This window comes from Cetorhinus maximus, chromosome 6 (assembly GCF_964194155.1).
Source record: "Cetorhinus maximus chromosome 6, sCetMax3.hap1.1, whole genome shotgun sequence".
NCBI lineage: Eukaryota > Metazoa > Chordata > Chondrichthyes > Lamniformes > Cetorhinidae > Cetorhinus > Cetorhinus maximus.
The window spans coordinates 96516153-96534758 of NC_135884.1; the positions used below are offsets into that span (position 1 = coordinate 96516153).

Consider the following 18606-nt stretch of genomic DNA (forward strand, 5'->3'; position numbering starts at 1 on the left):
GTGGTGATTCTACTATTTATATTGATGTCTTCTCTTGACCCATCTTTTGTTTCTTCACTAGTCCCATTATCATCTCCTCCATTTTCCTTGTGCCTTTGTCCCTTTTATCATTTCATCACTCCACTGTATCACCGACCTTCCCTTTTGTTAATTGAACAGCAGTTGACTTAATTTAATTAGTTGAAGAGGGACGTGCCTTGCGGCACAATGGGTAGCATCCCTACCTCTGAGCCAGAAGCCCCGGGTTCAGGTCCCACCCCCCAAGTCTTGATGGCCACAAAAGGTGCATTCATAATGCAGCCAAACAGATTGATATTCAACTATAAATCCTCCTGATACACCTATGGCAGGTGGTAAGAGAGGGCAAGTTTCCTAGCCAGCCATTTGCAGATGGCAATGGCAAACCTCTGCAATACCTAGCCAAACATAACCATGAACCAACACCTAAGTCCATGGTTATCAATGCCCTTTCAGGGCATGGTGCCTGAAGAGAGGGTGTTGAAGAGGGTTTGTACATTGTTCTTTCGAAGATGGCTGATGGGGCATAGGAACTTCTGTATATCGCATCATCTGATGGCCAGTGATATAGGAATTTGTGGAGATGGAAAAACACCATGTATACTGAGCCATTTTAATTAAAAACTAAAAATTGTAGATTTATTGTATAGAATAATGTGATACTCTGAGCTGCTTATTGATAACCAATGTTTGTATTTTAAATACTCATGGTCAAAAATCATAGTGGATAATGTTCTAAGAAGGATGTTTTAAAATCTAGGATGGTGAGGTTGAAGGTCAGCCAGTCTGGGCCCTCATCTACTATTGTTTGCGTTGTGGAGATTTAATGGCAGCAATGCAGGTGGTGAACCGTGCACAGCATCAGCTCGGGGAATTTAGCAATTGGTTCCAGGAGTATGTTCAAGGCGATGACAGAAGGTAAGTGCCATGTTAAGCTAGAGATTCATGATGAATTGTAAAAATAGATTAGCCTTGCTATCAATATAGTGAAATTGTGAGAAGAGCTATTTTCAAAATTAAGTTTTCAACATACAACATACTTACCCTTCAAATGGGTATATTTCAAACATTTCAAAAATAACCCAGTGGTTTTAAAGCATTTTGAGATATTGTGATGGCGTGATAAAATGCTATATCAGAATGATATTCTATTTCAGAATGAAAGCAGAGAAAAAGGTTTGCAGTCAAATTTTCTTTAGCCTAGAACAGTTTTTAATGAAAGGGAATTAGGTACATTGAATAGATAATCCTTATATGAGCCTAAAGGGGATAAAAACCTGGATAGAAAGTGACCCTTTGTAGACCAGCATTGGCTTGGATGGAAAAAAAAATCAGAGGGAAAAAGTACAGTATATCTCAGCTGAAATGATTGTGTGTTTTTGTGTACAACTGGAGAGGTTGAAAGTTTTGTATGTGTTTAATTACACACATTCAAAATGATGTCCCTGCCTCTTGACTTCTCTTTTTCTGTTTGGACTTGTTTGGTCTTTCCTAGGTTGCCTCCTACAACAGAGAACAAACTTCGCCTACATTACCGCCGTGCTCTGCGGAACAGCACAGACCCGTATAAAAGAGCAGTCTACTGCCTGATTGGTCGATGTGATGTTACTGACAACCACAGTGAAATTGCTGATAAGACAGACGACTACCTCTGGCTAAAGGTATTAGCGCTCACTTCATTCTTTCCCTATCTTTCTTGCATGGCTGAAAGGATAGAGGTTGACAAACCCAGTCATATTTTTCACCTTACTATTGACCTGATCGGTGTCTCCCTCCTTCCTAAGATTTGTGAATATGGCCTCTGATTAATTACTCTGTTCAAAATTGCTGAATATATAGCATGTTTGTATTTTCAGTACATAATTGTAAAGTATCATTTAACTTTTGAAAATACTAAGTCATCAAGAATTCAACTCCAGATTGCTGTGTGCGCTTGTTTCAGTTAAATTATTTGTCAAAGTTCTCTGTTAGTGGCAATATGAGTCAATGCATTACCAAGTTCTGCACCAAACAGTCGAAAGCTTCGTTAGACGCTGCCAATAAAAGTGTATTGAGGCAAGCAAGTAATCTATAATATTAATAACTTGGATCAAGAAATTTCATTGGAACTACAGGCTTATCTATACCAAGTATTTTTTTTAAATCATTGATTTTGATTCACTGGCATAGTGAAAAAAAATACCTGAAGTAACACTTTCAATCATTTGAAAAGTGATGCTTTCAGTAAATACAGAATTTACAAGATACTGGATAGTATAATGTGCTGGAATGCAGTTATTCACCAACCTAAACTTCATTCCAGCATAGGTGACTAGTTAAAAGCTACTTTTGTGCTGACTGCAAAGATCCTAAGTGCTCTTGGCTTGTGCAGTTCAATCTAGCTCCTCAAGAGCACAGATTGCATAATTTAACATCAAATTGGTCACGTAACACAAAACACAAAATGAATAATGTATGAAATGAAAACATCAGACCAGTAGCAAGGGATACTGTTATGAATTTGGTATTGTTGTTGGGTCATTTAGTGTTAACCCTACTTGTGATATCCAGTGAGTGAAATGCCCTTTTCTGCTGAAACTTTCTATGTTGTACTAAGTGTGTTCTCGTGTTGTGTTTTCAGCTGAATCAAGTGTGTTTTGAAGATGATGGCACCAGCTCTCCTCAGGACAGGCAAACCCTGCCACAGCTGCAGAGCCAACTGTTGGAGGAATATGGTAAGCTTCCTGTGTTAAATATTCAACTTGACACGCCCAGCTATCTGCTAGCACTTAACCCTAGTGATTTGTGTATTTAAGCCTTTATGCTGGCCAGTGCTCCTCTAGGTAATGTAAAGTGGAGTGCACCTTTGTTAGTTCGTTCAGATGGCACACAATTTTTGAAAAAAGGCACTTGGTTTGGTGTCACAGGTAATACCACCACAGTAAGATCTCTACCATCTGTTCATTGTGCAGGTGGTGAGTACTAGGGGTAGCTTTGTGGTTTTAATAAAACTACATTTTAAAGAACTCTAGGCAAATAATTTATTCTAGAGAATCAATCTACAGCTCTAACTTCTGAAAATTAATACATATTTTGTTGTACCTACAGTGAAGATATGTAGAGTGCATCACCTGCAGCAAAATTGCTTTTATGATAACTGGAAAACAAGTGTTTGTTGTAAAATAGTCTTGACAATTGCAAGCATTGCAGGCCTTTCAACAGTTCATCATATGTAAAGTTTTATTCATGCCCTGTCTCAATTCCAACTTTACTCTGTTTCTTTCCAGGGCAATTTGATTATTACATTAATTTTGATAAGTTAATCATAGAAATAAAGTCAACTTTCAGCTTCTGTACCACTTAATTTTGTGTTCCATAAGTTGTTGATTCACAAAGCTGCAGTCAGTCAAGTCTTTCATTGCGATCATGCACCTAAATATATTTTTTACTCCTCCAGGTGAATCGCACTTTTCAGCAAACCAGCATCCTTTCCTGTACTTCCAAGTCCTTTTCCTTACAGCCCAATTTGAGGCAGCAATTGCCTTTCTCTTCCGTATGGATCGACTGCGTTGTCATGCAGTGCATGTGGCATTGGTTCTTTATGAGTTAAAACTTCTTCTGAAATCATCTGCCCAAAGTGCACAGCTGTGTAAGTACAATGTCAAAACTGTCCACTATAAGTCCTTTAGCTAGTTTGAAATAAGTTTTATATTGGCATTCTTCAATTAATGTTTCAATCAATCAAGAAGTTTAAGAATTTAGCATAATCCCAGTCACTGCCAACTTTTCCAACAAAAGTGATTTTCACCAAAGTATTATTGATATGACCAGATTGGAATAAGTATAATTTTAATTGTTTGGAAGTGAGCTCTTGGTTTTGTTGAATATACCGCCACTTCTGAGGAAACGGAACCACACATCACTGAAGGAGGTCACTGCGCCTGTAAAAGATCAGTCCAATAGTTCCATTTTCCTAGCCTAGCAATTTTTCCCTTTTACAAGTATGCCTCCAACTCCCTTTCGAAAGTTGCTATTGAATCATCTTCTACCACCCTATCAGGCCATGTGCCTTCTGGTTAACTCCCCTCCTGCATGCGGAAACAGTTTCTCCTTATTTACTCAAAACAATTCATAATTTTGAACATTTCTATTAACCCTTAACCCCCTCTGCTCTTTTAAAAAAAAAAGACAAACCCAGCTTCTCTAGGCTTTTCATGTAAATGAAGTCCCTCATCCCTGGTATCTTTCTAGTGAATCTCCTCTGCACCTCTCCAGGGCCTGTACTTAGTATAGTTATATCTGTAACATAATGCTTTCAAATAGTTGATTTTTGTATATTTGATGGAAACAGTGTGATAGATGAACATAGGAGCAGATGGTAGGCCAATCAGACCCTCAAAGCTGTACTTAAACTCCATTTCCCACCTTTATTTCACAGCCCTTGATGCTTTTACCTAATGAAAATCTATGGATCTCGGTCTTGAAAGCGCCAATTGATCCAGTAATTACAGCCTTTTGGGGACAGAATTCCAAATTTCTACCATCCTTTATGTGAAAAAAGTTCTTTCTGATTTTGCTTCTGAATGACCTTAGTCTATTTCTAAGATTACCTCCTTGTTCTAGATTCCTCATCAGAGTTATAGAGTCATACAGCACAGAAACAGGCCCTTTGGCCCTCTGTATCATAATTTTTAAGATCCTGATTAGATCACCCCATATCTTTATAAATGCAGGAAACTGCCCTTCTAATTTAATCATTTAAAGCTGGTGAATCTGGCTGTGCCCCTCCCAAGGTCATGTTAACTTTGCTGAGGTTCAGCATCCAAAACTGCCCATGGCACCTAGATGGGACTGAAGGCTTTGTGTAACAGAAGCATTGAGAATTTACTGCACAAATTAAGCTTTGGCTCAAAGCATTTGGACACGGGCCTTATCAAATTTGCCATTCATTTCCTATCACCACTATTTGCACTCACTTAGGAGTTGATACTCCAAGCACACACACATACCTTGTTCAAACTCTTTCAAGTTATCAACAGTCACAGATTGCAACTCTTTCGAGTACAATCACAGTTCTTGGTTTTCCGGGATTGGGACATGAACCCACAGCATATCTTGTTCAAGTGGTTGTTGATAATTGAGCTTGGTGGTTAGTTAATGGTGAGGTTAATTGCAGCCAAATCCCATTTCTTTCACCTGACACATGCTCTAGCTGGGGGCTGCTGGATTCAATTTCGGGAACCCTTGCCAGTTTATCCCATGGGGCGTATCCCTAACTTGGGTGCTGAGGCTAATTGTACTGGCTGCATTAACGTCCAGCAACCTGGCACAGACCAGGGATTGAACTTGGGTTCTTCCTACTTTGTGTGGCTGAGCTCCTTAATACTTTGATCATTTGAATCGTTGGGGAAATTCTTAGTAGGCATTTATTTACTACCATGGGGACAAACTCGATCTACCAGAAATCATAGACTACTTAATTACAGTCGAAAGGGTTTTATCTTAATATTCTTAGCAATAAAACAGAGATGTTCCAACTGAAATTTAGGTTGCCTAATGAAAATTTCCCTAGTTTTCTAATCCAATGATTTGGATGGATACCTCTTTACAGTGGAAAATGACTTGGTAGCTAAAATCATGAGCCAATGTTAATCTTTGTGTAATTAACCTAGTTTGTTCCAAAGTCATTGAATATGTTTCATTAGTTCATAAGCCCAAACATGGAATTTTCCACACTATTGGTATTTTGCTCAAGATTTTTCCTCCTCTTGCTCTGATGTTTTTGTAGCAAGAGCTGCTGGTTCCCGTAATACATATGATATGCAGAAGGTCTCATGCCCCAAATTAATCTCTCAAGATTGCTGCACTCGTATACCTTAAATTTGATTTCTCTTTGTGGCAGATTTTTGCATTTTCTTCTTGAGATTTTCCCGGCCTGTCATGCTGTTTTTGCTTTTTGGAGGGAATACCCAGTTTAATTTTTTTTTAAACTTTGTTTCAACATTGCTGTTCTTTTCAATCTTTTATAATTCATTTTTATAATCTCGTAACAGTGAGTCAGGACAATGCCGATCCCCGTCCATTACGGCGCCTTAATTTCATCCGTCTGCTAATGCTGTACACTAGAAAATTTGAGCCTACTGATCCAAGAGAAGCACTCCAATATTTCTACTTCCTCAGGTAATATTCCTTAACATCTATCTATTGCAATCTTGGAAAATTCAGATGCATAGTTTATGCTCTATTCCTTTTTAGAAAATTTTGAAATGCTTAAATAGCAAAACTTTTTTTATTCATTTAAAACATTTTCAAGTGCACTACAAGACAATCCATTGTACAAATTTTGTTCTGATGGGGACATTGTAAATGTGAGTTGATAGTTAATGCAGAAAATTGTGGAAATCCAAATGTGTGCATAAAAGCAATAATTTAATCAGGGTAAACTGAGAGCAAGGCTTTTAGAATGACAAATCATTATCATTGAGAGCAAAATAATCTTGAAAGCATTATCTTGTACCTGTTTATAATATATCTTAAGTTTAATAAGGCAGTTTTGTTTTAGTGCCAGAAAAAAAATAAAGATGCAGATATTAATTGTTTGAGCTTCTTGTCCTTGATTTCAGCTGATGATCACAGAAGGGGATTACTAATGGTGCCATTACTGCAGGTTTATTGGAAAATGACCTTCTGTTGCTCACTAATGTTTACTCTGCTGTGCATAAGCAGGACAGCCCAGAGGGCTCGTCTACAGAGGCCATATGGGTGGAGCTTAGGAATGGGAAAGGTGTGACCACACTAATAGAGTTGTATTATAGACCGCCCAATAGTCAGAGAGAATTGGAGGAGCAAATCTGTAGAGAGATAGCAGACCGATGTAAGAAACAGAAAGTTGTGATAGTAGGAGATTTTAACTTTCCACATATTGACTGGGACTCCCATACTGTAAAAGGGCTGGATGGCTTGGAGTTTGTCAAATGTGTTCAGGAAAGTTTTCTAAATCAATATATAGAGGTACCAACAAGAGAGGATGCAATACTTGATCTCCTATTAGGGAACCAGACAGGTCAGGTGACAGAAGTATGTGTAGGCGAACATTTTGGGTCCAGTGACCACAATGTCTTTAGTTTTAAGCTAATTATGGATAAGGTTAGGTCTGGTCCTCGAGTTGAGATTCTAAATTGGAGAAAGGCCAATTTTGTGGAAATGAGAAAGGATCTAGGAAGAGTGGATTGGCATAAGTTGTTTTCTGGCAAGGGTGTGTTCAGTAAGTGGAAGGCATTCAAAGGCGAAATTTTGAGAGTGCAGAGTTTGCATGTTCCTGTCAGGATTAAAGGCAAAGTTAACAGGCATAGGGAACCTTGGTTTTCAAAGGATATTGATGATCTGGTTAAGAAGAAGAGAGAGGTGTATAGCAGGTATAGGCAACAAGAAGCAAATGAGGTACTTGTAGAGTATAGAAAATGTAAGAAAATACTAAAAAAGGAAATCAGGAAGGCAAAAAGAAGACATGAGGTTGTTTTGGCAGATAATGTGAAGGCAAACCCGAAGGGTTTCTACGAGTATATTAAGAGTAAAAGGATGGTAAGGGACACAATTGGTCCCCTTGAAGATCAGAGTGGTCGTCTATGTGTGGAGCCTCACGAGATGGGGGAGATCTTAAACAGTTTTTTTGCATCAGTATTTACTCAGGAAACTGGCATAGTGTATAAGGAAGGAAGGGAAACGAGCAGTAGTTTCATGGAACATATAGAGATTAAAGAGGAGGAGGTGCTTGCTGCCTTACAGCGAATAAAGGTAGATAAATCCCCTGGGCCTGACATGATATTCCCTTAGACCTTGAGGGAGACTAGTGTAGAAATTGCAGGGAGCCTGGCAGAAATATTTAAAATGTCCTTAGCCACGGGTGAGGTGCCGGAGGATTGGAGGGTAGCTCATGTTATTCCATTGTTTAAAAAAGGCTCCAAAAGTAAACCAGGTAATTACAGGCCAGTGAGCCTGACGTCAGTAGTAGGTAAGTTATTGGAAGGTGTTCTGAGAGATCGGATATATAATTATTTGGACAGCCAAGGGCTGATTAAGGATAGTCAGCATGGCTTTGTGCGTGGTAGGTCGTGTTTAACGAACCTTGTAGAGTTTTTCGAGGAGGTTACCAAGAAAGTAGATGAAGGAAAGGATGTGGATGTTGTCTATATGGACTTTAGTAAGGCCTTTGACAAGGTCCCACATGGGAGGTTAGTTTAGAAGGTTCAGACACTTGGTATCCATGGAGAGGTTGTAAACTGGATTAGAAATTGGCTATGTGGGAGAAGACAGAGAGTGGTAGTGGATGATTGCTTCTCAGACTGGAGGTCTGTGACTAGTGGTGTGCCTCAGGGATCTGTACTGGGACCATTGTTGTTTGTTGTCTATATCAATGATTTGGATGATAATGTGGTGAATTGGATCAGCAAGTTTGGTGATGACACTAAGATTGGAGGCGTTGTGGACAGCGAGGGAGGCTTTCAAAGCTTGCAGAGAGATCTGGACCAACTGGAAAAATGGGCCAGAAAATGGTAGATGGAATTTAATGCGGAAAAGTGTGAGGCGTTACATTTTGGAAGGTCAAATGAAGGTAGAACATACACAGTAAATGGTAGGGCACTGAGGAGAGCGGAGGAACAAAGGGATCTGGGAGTTCAGATACATAATTCCCTGAAAGTGGCGTCACAGTTAGACAAGGTTGTAAAGAAAGCTTTTGGCATACTGGCCTTCATAAATCAAAGTATTGAGTATAGGAGTTGGGATGTTATGGTGAGGTTGTATAAGACATTGGTGAGGCCAACTTTGGAGTATTGTGTGCAGTTCTGGTCGCCTAACTACAGGAAGGATATCAGTAAGATTGAGAGAGTGCAGAGAAGATTTACTAGGATGTTGCCGGGTCTTAAGGAGTTGAGTTACAGGGAAAGATTAAACAGGTTAGGACTTTATTCCTTGAAGCGTAAAAGAATGAGGGGAGATTTGATAGAAGTTTACAAAATTGTGAGGGGTATAGACAGAGTAAATGCGAGTAGGCTGTTTCCACTTAGTTTAGGAGAAATAAACACGAGAGGACATGGCTTTAGGGTGAAAGGGGAAAGGTTTAGGGGGAACATTAGGGGGAACTTCTTCACTCAGAGAGTGGTGAGAGTGTGGAACGAGCTACCATCTGAATGGTAAATGCGGGCTCACTCTTAAGTTTTAAGAATAAATTAGATAGATACATGGATGAGAGAGGTCTGGAGGGTTATGGACTAGGTGCAGGTCAATGGGACTAGCGGAATAATATTTCGGCACAGACTAGAAGGGCCGAATGGCCTGTTTTCTGTGCTGTAGTGTTCTATGGTTCTATGCAGAGAATTTCTATAGTATTTAATATGGTTATGAAATTATTTCATCAATCAGCACACAGTTCTTCAATTAAAAGCAAAATACTGTGGATGCAGGAAATCTGAAGCAAAAACAGAAAATGCTGGAAAAACTCAGCAGACTGGCAGCATCTGTGGGGAGAGAAACCGAGATAACGTTTCGAGTCCTTATGACCCTTCTTCAGAGACTCTGAAGAAGGGTCATATAGGCTCGAAACATTAACACAGTTCTTCAGTTATCAGGTTTCTAAATTTCAAATGTGGTAGTTCACACAGACGTTTGTGTATGACCTGACTATTGAATAAAATATTGAGAAGCAGTACCTTCAAAGTCATGTAAATGCTCAGTGCATGGCCAATTGCTAAAGGAGGTTGATAAGAGTTCGACTGGCTGCACGTCACTGTTAATGGTACTATTTCAGTCAGAATAAATTGCGTGGTGATGAAGAGAAAAGGAGAGAGCAACCAGAAAATGGCTTTCCAACCTGTACAATATGCTCTGTAACTCAGCTGTCACATCGGATTGATGCTTATTTCATTCTGTTTGCTGTTTCATGTAGAAATGAGAATGACAGTCATGGAGAAAACATGTTCATGAGATGTGTCAGTGAGCTTGTCATTGAAAGCCGAGAGGTAAGCAGTGTACCAACTGAGACGTGCTGAAATACTGTAACGTGGTACATTCTGTTTTTTTTAAATTAACTTTTCTATTCCTTGTTTCTAGTTTGACATGCTGCTTGGACGATTAGAGAAAGATGGCAGTCGAAAGGTGAGATGAGATTTGCTATGATACTAGAAATTTTTTCCCCGTTCTCTTTAAAGGTGTTATTTTGAAGAGTGCTTCTTTTAAGGATGTGTGGGCTGAAGAGAGTGTAAACAGTTTTGCTGCATCCATTTGTGTAACATGGTTTTAGAAGTCTCCTGCAGTTCCACCAAGGCTTCAAATTGGATTGTTTTTGTTTTGCTGTATTTCTTTTTCTTCCCATTTTCTCCCTTTACCATTTCTCTGAAGGCAGCGACTAATGCTGGGGTGTAATGCCATGAATGCTGGCAGCATTCAGACTGCATGTCCAAGTGGTCATGGCAGCATGGTCAGTGACTGTCTGTCATCTGGCCACAATGGACGTTGTTGCCAATCTCATTCTGTCTCTTTCTGGCCCCCAAACTCTCGCATGCAGTGGTGACCACTCTGCACTGATCAGGACCATGGGCCCTGGCTGCCACTATGGAAACCCCCCACCAGCACCTCACCAAAAAAAGTGTAGGGAGACTGAGGGCTATTGTAGCATTATTGTTGACTTCCGTGTTGAGATCAGCTAATTCAGTATTGACCAAGGATGAAACCCTTTGCTTGGCTCTGTAGCATATCGATTGGTGCATGGTTCTGTTGAGCCATGGATATACTTCATGCCTTGTTGTTTTGAGATGATGATACCACTGAGGAAAGGAATTCTTCACTGAGAATACATGTAACAGGTGCTCAGCTTTATGGAGAAAATGTCATTCACTGCTTTCTAACCAATTAAAATGTATCTTTCTGAATTGTTGGATGGTTATTAATGCTAACAATTATCTTCTGTAAGAAACCATATCCTGTAAGAAACCATATCCTCTTATGTATTCTTGTTACAATATTGAAATATAATAGAACCAGTACAGTTTTTTAAAAATCACCTTGACAACAGCTTTAATTTGGAGTTGTTTCCCTTTAAGAAAGCCATTGCGTATGTATATTTAAAGCTCACCTGTGCTTTTTACTGGTAAGCTGTGCACTTTTAGGATCCTAACACATACTTGGATGCCTAAGTCTTGGGCTTTGCACACCTGCAGTGAACACTGTGCCACAGTAAGTGGGAAGTGTCCTTGGGGCAGAAAGTATAACCAAACAGAAACTCAAGCTATGTAGATTTCTCCATAGTTCGATTTGGAGACTATTGAGCAACTTGATGTGTTTGTGTCATACACCTGGTTGATGAAAGGAAATTGCTGTACACACTTATTTTCAAGAATTACCTGACTATGACTTTTGAATGTTGCACAACCCTTAAGTGCTTACCTAGGCATTGGAGCTAAACTGTGTTTCTAAGCAACGGTGCTGTAAGCTGTAATTGTACTTAATGTTCTAGATATTTAATCTATGTTCTGTTGTTTAAAAATCCATAGTTTTTTTACACTCTGAGAATGACTTTGCTGGGATTAATTATCCTGTATTTAATGCCCAGTGATCATGTTCAATAATCACTGAACAAGATTAATAAGTTTAAATGTGGCACAGAGTGCACTTTATTCTCGATGAATGATGTCCCTTATCCCCAGTCTCGGAAGATGTTCTGCGCTGCTGCACTGTTAGCGAAATTTCCATTTTCTGTACTAACCCTTCAGTTGCCATTCTAAATAGTCGTTTTAAATAAGCTTTGTTACCTAGTTGCCGTGGAAAATTTCAGTGGGATTATGTAAATAATTGAAGTTAATTACAGAATGCCATTTCTCTTACTGTAACCATTTTCTTTCACTGATCAGCCTGGTGTAATCGACAAGTTTGCTGGAGACACAAGAGCTGTTATCAGTAAGGTAGCTTCAGTGGCTGAAAATAAGGGCTTATTTGAAGAGGCTGTGAAGCTTTATGACCTGGCTAAGGTAGGCAGGAACTACAAAGTATCTAAGTATAGATATATGTGAAGACGATAAGATTTCCTCCAAACTGCATTTAAATTATGGCTTCGTAGTATAGATGTTTAAAATTATTTGGATAAATTTTGAACAGTGCTGTATGTTGCATAATATTTTTTTAAAAATATTTCTCATCCTTTTCCCATCCAGAATTCCAGGGGCAATTTAATTTTTAAAAAACCATTTTCTGCTCTTTCAGGTGTTTTGTGACAAGTAATATTTCCCAGCTTGGGAGGGAGGAGGGAATAAATGGGTACATTTCCCAGGCTCAGCCACTAACTGCAGTAGGTGATGCAGAGTGAGTTGTTTCAATTGTTCCCTCTTCCCTGGAGCTTCCCCTATAATATCCCAGTTAAGACCAGAAACTGATTTAGTGGGGAATGATGGGCAGGTACCCTCTGCTCTACAGCTCTTTGGTCACCTTGTGGTATTTATTCAATCCCTCTGACTGTGCCAGTCTTAATTACATTAATTTCTTTATTTCAAAACCAGTGACTGAGGCATTGTAACATGTCTTTTGTGGATTTTTAAACAAAGATGCTGAAAACAAATGAAGTATTTTGGTTTATAATGTCCTGGTACAGCGGGCTGAATGTTATCTGTTTATTGTCCATTTGTTGCCAGTCATCCTGTGTATTATAATCAATGATTCTATGGCTTGGAAATACTGAAAACATTCTCATGCAAGATGAACAATTCTGGGAATAGTTGGAACACGTGCCACATTATGACTGACTGATCACAGTTCTCATTAATCAGACATGTTGTGCTTATCTGAAACTCTGCCTTTCTTTTCATTTTTATTGAAAGGTAATCCTAGCGCACCTTACCACACTCCCCCTGCCACCCACCAAAACACACACACCTCCCTGGCATTTATTTGGGCACTTGTCCTTACTAGAATAATTATCTTTGGCTTTTAACAATTTTTAAATGGAAATGTAGGCATTATTTACTGGTGACTCCCAGTTCCGTTAATTTCAGTAGTGGAGCCTGTAGCTATGCTGACATCAATTTTCACAGCCTTTAATTTTCCCAGGCATAATGATCCAAATCTGCTAGACCATCAGTAACAGTGTAAGCCTTTGGAAGAGCTGATTCTGATGTTTCTTGTATCTGCCTGAACATTGCTGAAAAAAGAGACATGTCAAAGCTTTTCATCTTGCACCCTTGAGGACAATCCGCAAGAGTACCAACACAGGGAGAAGGCAACAATTTATACTATATGTGAAGAGAGTGTTGATTGGTTGGCAAGTGGGCTCTCTCATGGAGTGATGGTGACTGACAGTTAAATGCCAAGCATTGTTTGAAATTTAAACCGGCCAGCTTGACCCCGATTGATGAATGAGTCAGCGAGTGACTGTCACTTATTTTGTTTAGCTGAAACAGCCACAATGTATACGCATGTTCTCTCTGTCAGAGGTCTGTGTATTAATATATGTAGCTTCCAGTACACGCAAATGGGCCACACAGCAAGCCTGACTGACTATCTTAAATTGGTTGTCATCGTAATTCTTAGCGTACTGAGGATTATTTAGCAGATGTTGTCCGATTGTGGAATCACATCTTATGTTGGACACTGTGTTTTGAGTTTTGCAAGCTCAGGCTGGTTGGGTATGGTCTGTACCTCGCCAGTGGCTGAGAAATGCTGTTTGATATGAACCACCAATCTTTGTGACGTATAGCCTACATACCTAGCTAGCGTCATACTGGCACTGAAATTCATATACCACATTACTCATTTGTGTGATAGGCAGAACGTTTTCTTGGCTTGATGGCAGCATCCTGTTATCGGTGAATACCACTCATGTTGCTACTACATAGTAACAGCATGAAACAGCTAGCTTCACCTGTCGCTCAAATTTTGAGGTTCCTTGCCCTTCCAGGGAATTTTTTTATTTATTCATTCATGGGATGTGGGCTTCGCTGGCTGGGCCAGCATTTATTGCCCAACCCTAGTTGCCCTTGAGAAGGTGGCGGTGAGCTGCTGCCTTGAGCCACTGCAGTCCATGTGGTGTAGGTACACCCATAGTGCTGTTAGGAAAGGAATTCCAGGATTTTGACCCAGCGACACTAAAGGAACAGTGATATATTTCCAAGTCAGGGTGGTGAGTGACTTGGAGGGGAACCTCCAGGTGGTGCTGTTCCCATCTATCTGCTGCCCTTGTCCTTCTAGATGGTAGTGGTTGTGGGTTTGAAAGGTGCTGTCGAAGGAGCCTTGGTGAATCCTGCAGAGCATCTTGTAGATGGTACACACTGCTGCTACTGTGCGTCAGTGATGGAGGGAGTGAATGTTTGTGGATGTGGTGCCAAGACAAGCGGGCTGCTTTGTGCTGGATGGTGTCAAGCTTCCTGAGTGTTGTGGGAGCTGCGCTCATCCAGGCAAGTGGAGACTATTCCATCACACTCCTTGTAGATGGGGGACAGGATCTGAGGAGTCAGGAGGTGGGTTACTCGTCGCACGATTCCTAGCCTCTGACCTGCTCTTGTAGCCACAGTATTTATGTAACCTGAGGTAGACTGGACACTTTTGTGGGCCGAAAGTGATGACTTTAGGCCCTTTTGTTTGTTGGTATACAGGGCGAAATTATCTGATCAGGGTAACTGTTATCTGGCAGGATGCCTTTGATGCGCCCTACTTCAGCATCAAGCTTGCATGGTGTGCAAATGACTCGAGCCCTATTTACAAGGTTGCCGATAAGACCAATCTTATAGTGTGTGGAACTGTAAGAACCCCAATGCATATATTGACCAGTGAAGGTATTCTTGTGGTAGTCCGTGGTAGAGAACCCTCTGGCGGATCTCAAGTGAGCTGCACTTGGTCTGAGGTGTGCAAATTTGTTTCATTTTTCAATTTGATCCATTTATGCCACTATGTTGCTTCAGTAGATGACTGTACCATAAATAATACCTGTTTAAAACAGGTCTGCACCATAAACTCGCTTAAGCAGAAACAGTTTGGCAATGCAATTAATGATGCCACTAAACACGTAACAAACCTCTCTGACCACATACTCTTGGAAAGTAAGGAACTTGATCTTGCGCATGGTTTCAATTTTGGTCTGTCTTCATCGCAAATCAAACAAGAAGGGGTATTTGCTGAGTTCAAACTCCTCTACTCCCAACTATCCTGTCATAAACCAGCATCCACTGAAGACGCTGAATCCTTGGAAGTGTGCCTAGCTGATCTAGCACATGCGTATTGCGGGATTGCACAAGCCCTGCAAGCATTTTTTGGCTTACTTTTGAGCAAGGCTGTCCGGTCATGTTGAGTAGCCGGTTGAATGCATCCGAATTTGGATCTGTCATTAAGAATGGCATGCCTTTTGTTGACATAGTCACACTTGTTAAGGATGACTATTCCTGTCCCTTTGTCAGGTTTACTGATGTGTAAAACAAAAACAGAATTACCTGGAAAAACTCAGCAGGCCTGGCAGCATCGGCGGAGAAGAAAAGAGTTGACGTTTCGAGTCCTCATGACCCTTCAACAGAACTGAGTAATATTAGGAGAGGGGTGAAATATAAGCTGGTTTAAGGTGGGGGGAGAGAAGTTGGGGGGGTGCGTGGCTGTAGGGACAAACAAGCAGTGATAGGAGCAGATAATCAAAAGATGTCACAGACAAAGGAACAAAGAGGTGTTGAAGGTGGTGATATTATCTAAACGAATGTGCTAATTAAGAATGGATGGCAGGACACGCAAGGTACAGCTCTAGTGGGGGTGGGGTGGAAAGACTAACCGGGCATTAAAGGTATAGATTTAAAATAATGGAAATAGGTGGGAAAAGAAAAATCTATATAAATTATTGGAAAAAACAAAAGGGAGGGTGAAGAAACAGAAAGGGGGTGGGGATGGAGGAGGGAGTTCAAGATCTAAAGTTGCTGAATTCAATATTCAGTCCGGAAGGCTGTAAAGTGCCTAGTCGGAAGATGAGGTGCTGTTCCTCCAGTTTGCGTTGGGCTTCACTGGAACAATGCAGCAAGCCAAGGACAAATATGTGGGCAAGACAGCCTTAAGGCCTTGCAATGGCGAAAGACATTCGCGCTGCGTGTGAATGTCAGACAGGTCATTTGAAATCCCGTAATATTGAAGCTACACATATTAATACACAAGGCCCTGTTCTTTGCAGGCAGAAAGGGTATGTACATACATTGCGCCTGTTTCAGCTTAACTAAATAAGTGACAGACATTCGCTGACTCATTCATCAGGACAATGCCTTGACCAATCAGGGTAAAGCTGCCTGGTTTAAATTTCAAACAATGCTTGGCAGTTAACTATCAGTTAACTGCATTCTCCATGGCAACGCTTCTACCAATTGGAGGCCACTTGACAACCAATCAGCATACTCTTCATATACAGTATAAATTGTTGCCTTTCCCCTGTATTGGTATTCTTGTGAAGTGTCCTGAAGAGCACAAGATGAAAAGCTTTGGCATGTCTCTTTTTTTCAGCAATACTCAAGTTCTGTACTACTAAACAACTATCTGCCTGAATGTTGGTACGATAGTTTTCAAAAAGCCTTTCATTTCCTTCGGCTAGTAAAGCTATACGTTTATTACAGGGTTTCAACGCCTTTCACAGGAAGATGCCTACAGCTTTAATAAAGTATTAAAGTACTGAGCCCACAATTTCAGTGAGTCAGAACACATTACTATAATGAGGGCCTTTTCAGTTGTTTACAGATGTCTGCAATCCTTCTTTGTGACTTATAGTGAAATGAGAATATACAAAATAGGAGCAGAAGTCGACCATTCAGCCCCTTGAGCCTGCTCCGTCATTCAATAAGATCATGGCTGATCTGTTTGTGTTTCATATCCCACATCCCCATCTACCCACGATAACCTTTGATTCCCTTGTTTAACAAGAATCTATCTGCCTCCACCTTAAAGATATTCAATGACCCCACCTCCACCACCTGCTGAGGCAGTGTGTTGCAAAGTCGCACAACCCTGAGAAAAAATTTCTCCTCATCTCTGTCCTAAAAAGCTGACCCCGCCTCCTAGTTCTAGACTCATGTACAAGAGGAGACTTCCTTTCCTTGTCGAGACTGTTCAGGATCTTATATACTTCAATCAAGTCACCCCTCACTCTTCTAAACTCAATGGAAACAAGCCCAGTCTGTCCAACTTTTTCTCATAAGACAACCCACTCTTTCCAGGTATCAATCTCGTAAACCTCCTCTCAACTGCCTCCAACGCATTTACATCCTACCATAAATAAGGAGACCAAAACTACACACAGTATCCAAGATGTGGACTCACCAATGCCCTGTATAGCTGAAGTATAACACCCTTACTTTTATATTCAATTCCTCTCGTAATAAAGGGTAGCATTCCATTAGCCGCCTTGATTATGTGTTGTTCCTGCAAACTAATTTTTTGTGACTCATGCGTGAGAACACCTAGATCCCTCTGCACCTCGGAATTCTGCAGTCGTTCTCCATTTAAGTAATACTCTGACTTTTTATTCTTCCTGCCAAAGTGAACAGCTTCACAATTTTCCTCATTATACTCCATCTGCCAGATTTTTGCCCACCCACTCAACCTATCTATATCCATCTGCAACCTATCTTTGTGTCATCTGCAAATTTAGCTACCATGCCTTCGCTACCCTCATCTAAGCCATTGATGTAAATTGTAAAAATTTGAGGCCCAGCACAGACCCCTGTGGGACTCCACTCATCACATCCTGCCAATCAGAAAAAGGCCCATTTATGCATACTCTGTTTTCTGCCAGCTAGCCAATCTTCTATCCATGCTAATGTTACCCCCTACACCATGAGCTTTTATTTTCCGCAATAACCTTTGATGTGGCACCTTATCAAATGCCTTCTGGAAATCCAAGCATAGTATATCTACAGGCTTCCCTTTATCCACAGCGCATGTTACTCCTTCGAAGAACTCCAATAAATTGGTTAAACATCATTTCTCTTTCACAAAACCATGCCGACTCCTCCTGATTACCTTGAGTTTTTATAAGTGCCCAGTTATAACCTCCTTAATGATCGATTCTAACACCCTCCCCACAACAGGCGTCAAGCTAACTGGCCTATAGTTTCCTGTTTTCTGCCTCCCTCCCTCCTTGAAAGCATGCTTTACGTTTCTGCAGTAGGACCCAGGAGGTTGTTAAACACATGTCAGTCCTACTTGAACAGCAGAATCTGTTGGAGCCCAATGCAGTGTGCCAAAGGATAGTAGAATGTAGTTTTGTGTCTGCACTTGTCCACTCACCCAGCTCACAATCTTCCATGTGACTCTTGTGGGATGGTAGAGCAGAGGCCAGATACTCCCACAAGATGGGAGAATTATCATAAATCATCCTTGCACCTCTTTCTAACTGATGTCAAGAAACCCGAGGCCAGTTTGCTCTCTCCTTCTCACTTTACAAATGTCAAACGATGAGACGCCCAAGGAAGTGGGAAATAAAATTAAAAATCGTAATTCTGAAACCGTTTTGCTGCTCAGCCAGTAAAGAATGGCTCACTTTATCCATCAGTGCCAGCAGTTTACATCCAAATTCTTCTTTTGCTATTGTAAGGGATGTTAGTGTAAACTCTG

At 40.5% G+C, this 18606-nt stretch overlaps 1 protein-coding gene across 4 annotated transcripts in view; it reads left to right on the plus strand.

Annotated features, from left to right (window-relative positions):
* nup93 (nucleoporin 93) overlaps positions 1 to 18606 on the plus strand; it is a 138648-nt gene that overhangs the window by 113268 nt on the left and 6774 nt on the right. For all 4 annotated transcript variants that reach the window (XM_078544128.1, XM_078544129.1, XM_078544131.1 and 1 more), the window contains 8 exons: positions 779 to 936; positions 1514 to 1679; positions 2639 to 2732; positions 3455 to 3646; positions 6051 to 6177; positions 9941 to 10013; positions 10105 to 10149; positions 11901 to 12017. In XM_078544128.1, coding sequence (XP_078400254.1) covers positions 779 to 936; positions 1514 to 1679; positions 2639 to 2732; positions 3455 to 3646; positions 6051 to 6177; positions 9941 to 10013; positions 10105 to 10149; positions 11901 to 12017 — 972 coding nt within the window. The remainder of the gene's footprint in view (positions 1 to 778; positions 937 to 1513; positions 1680 to 2638; positions 2733 to 3454; positions 3647 to 6050; positions 6178 to 9940; positions 10014 to 10104; positions 10150 to 11900; positions 12018 to 18606) is intronic.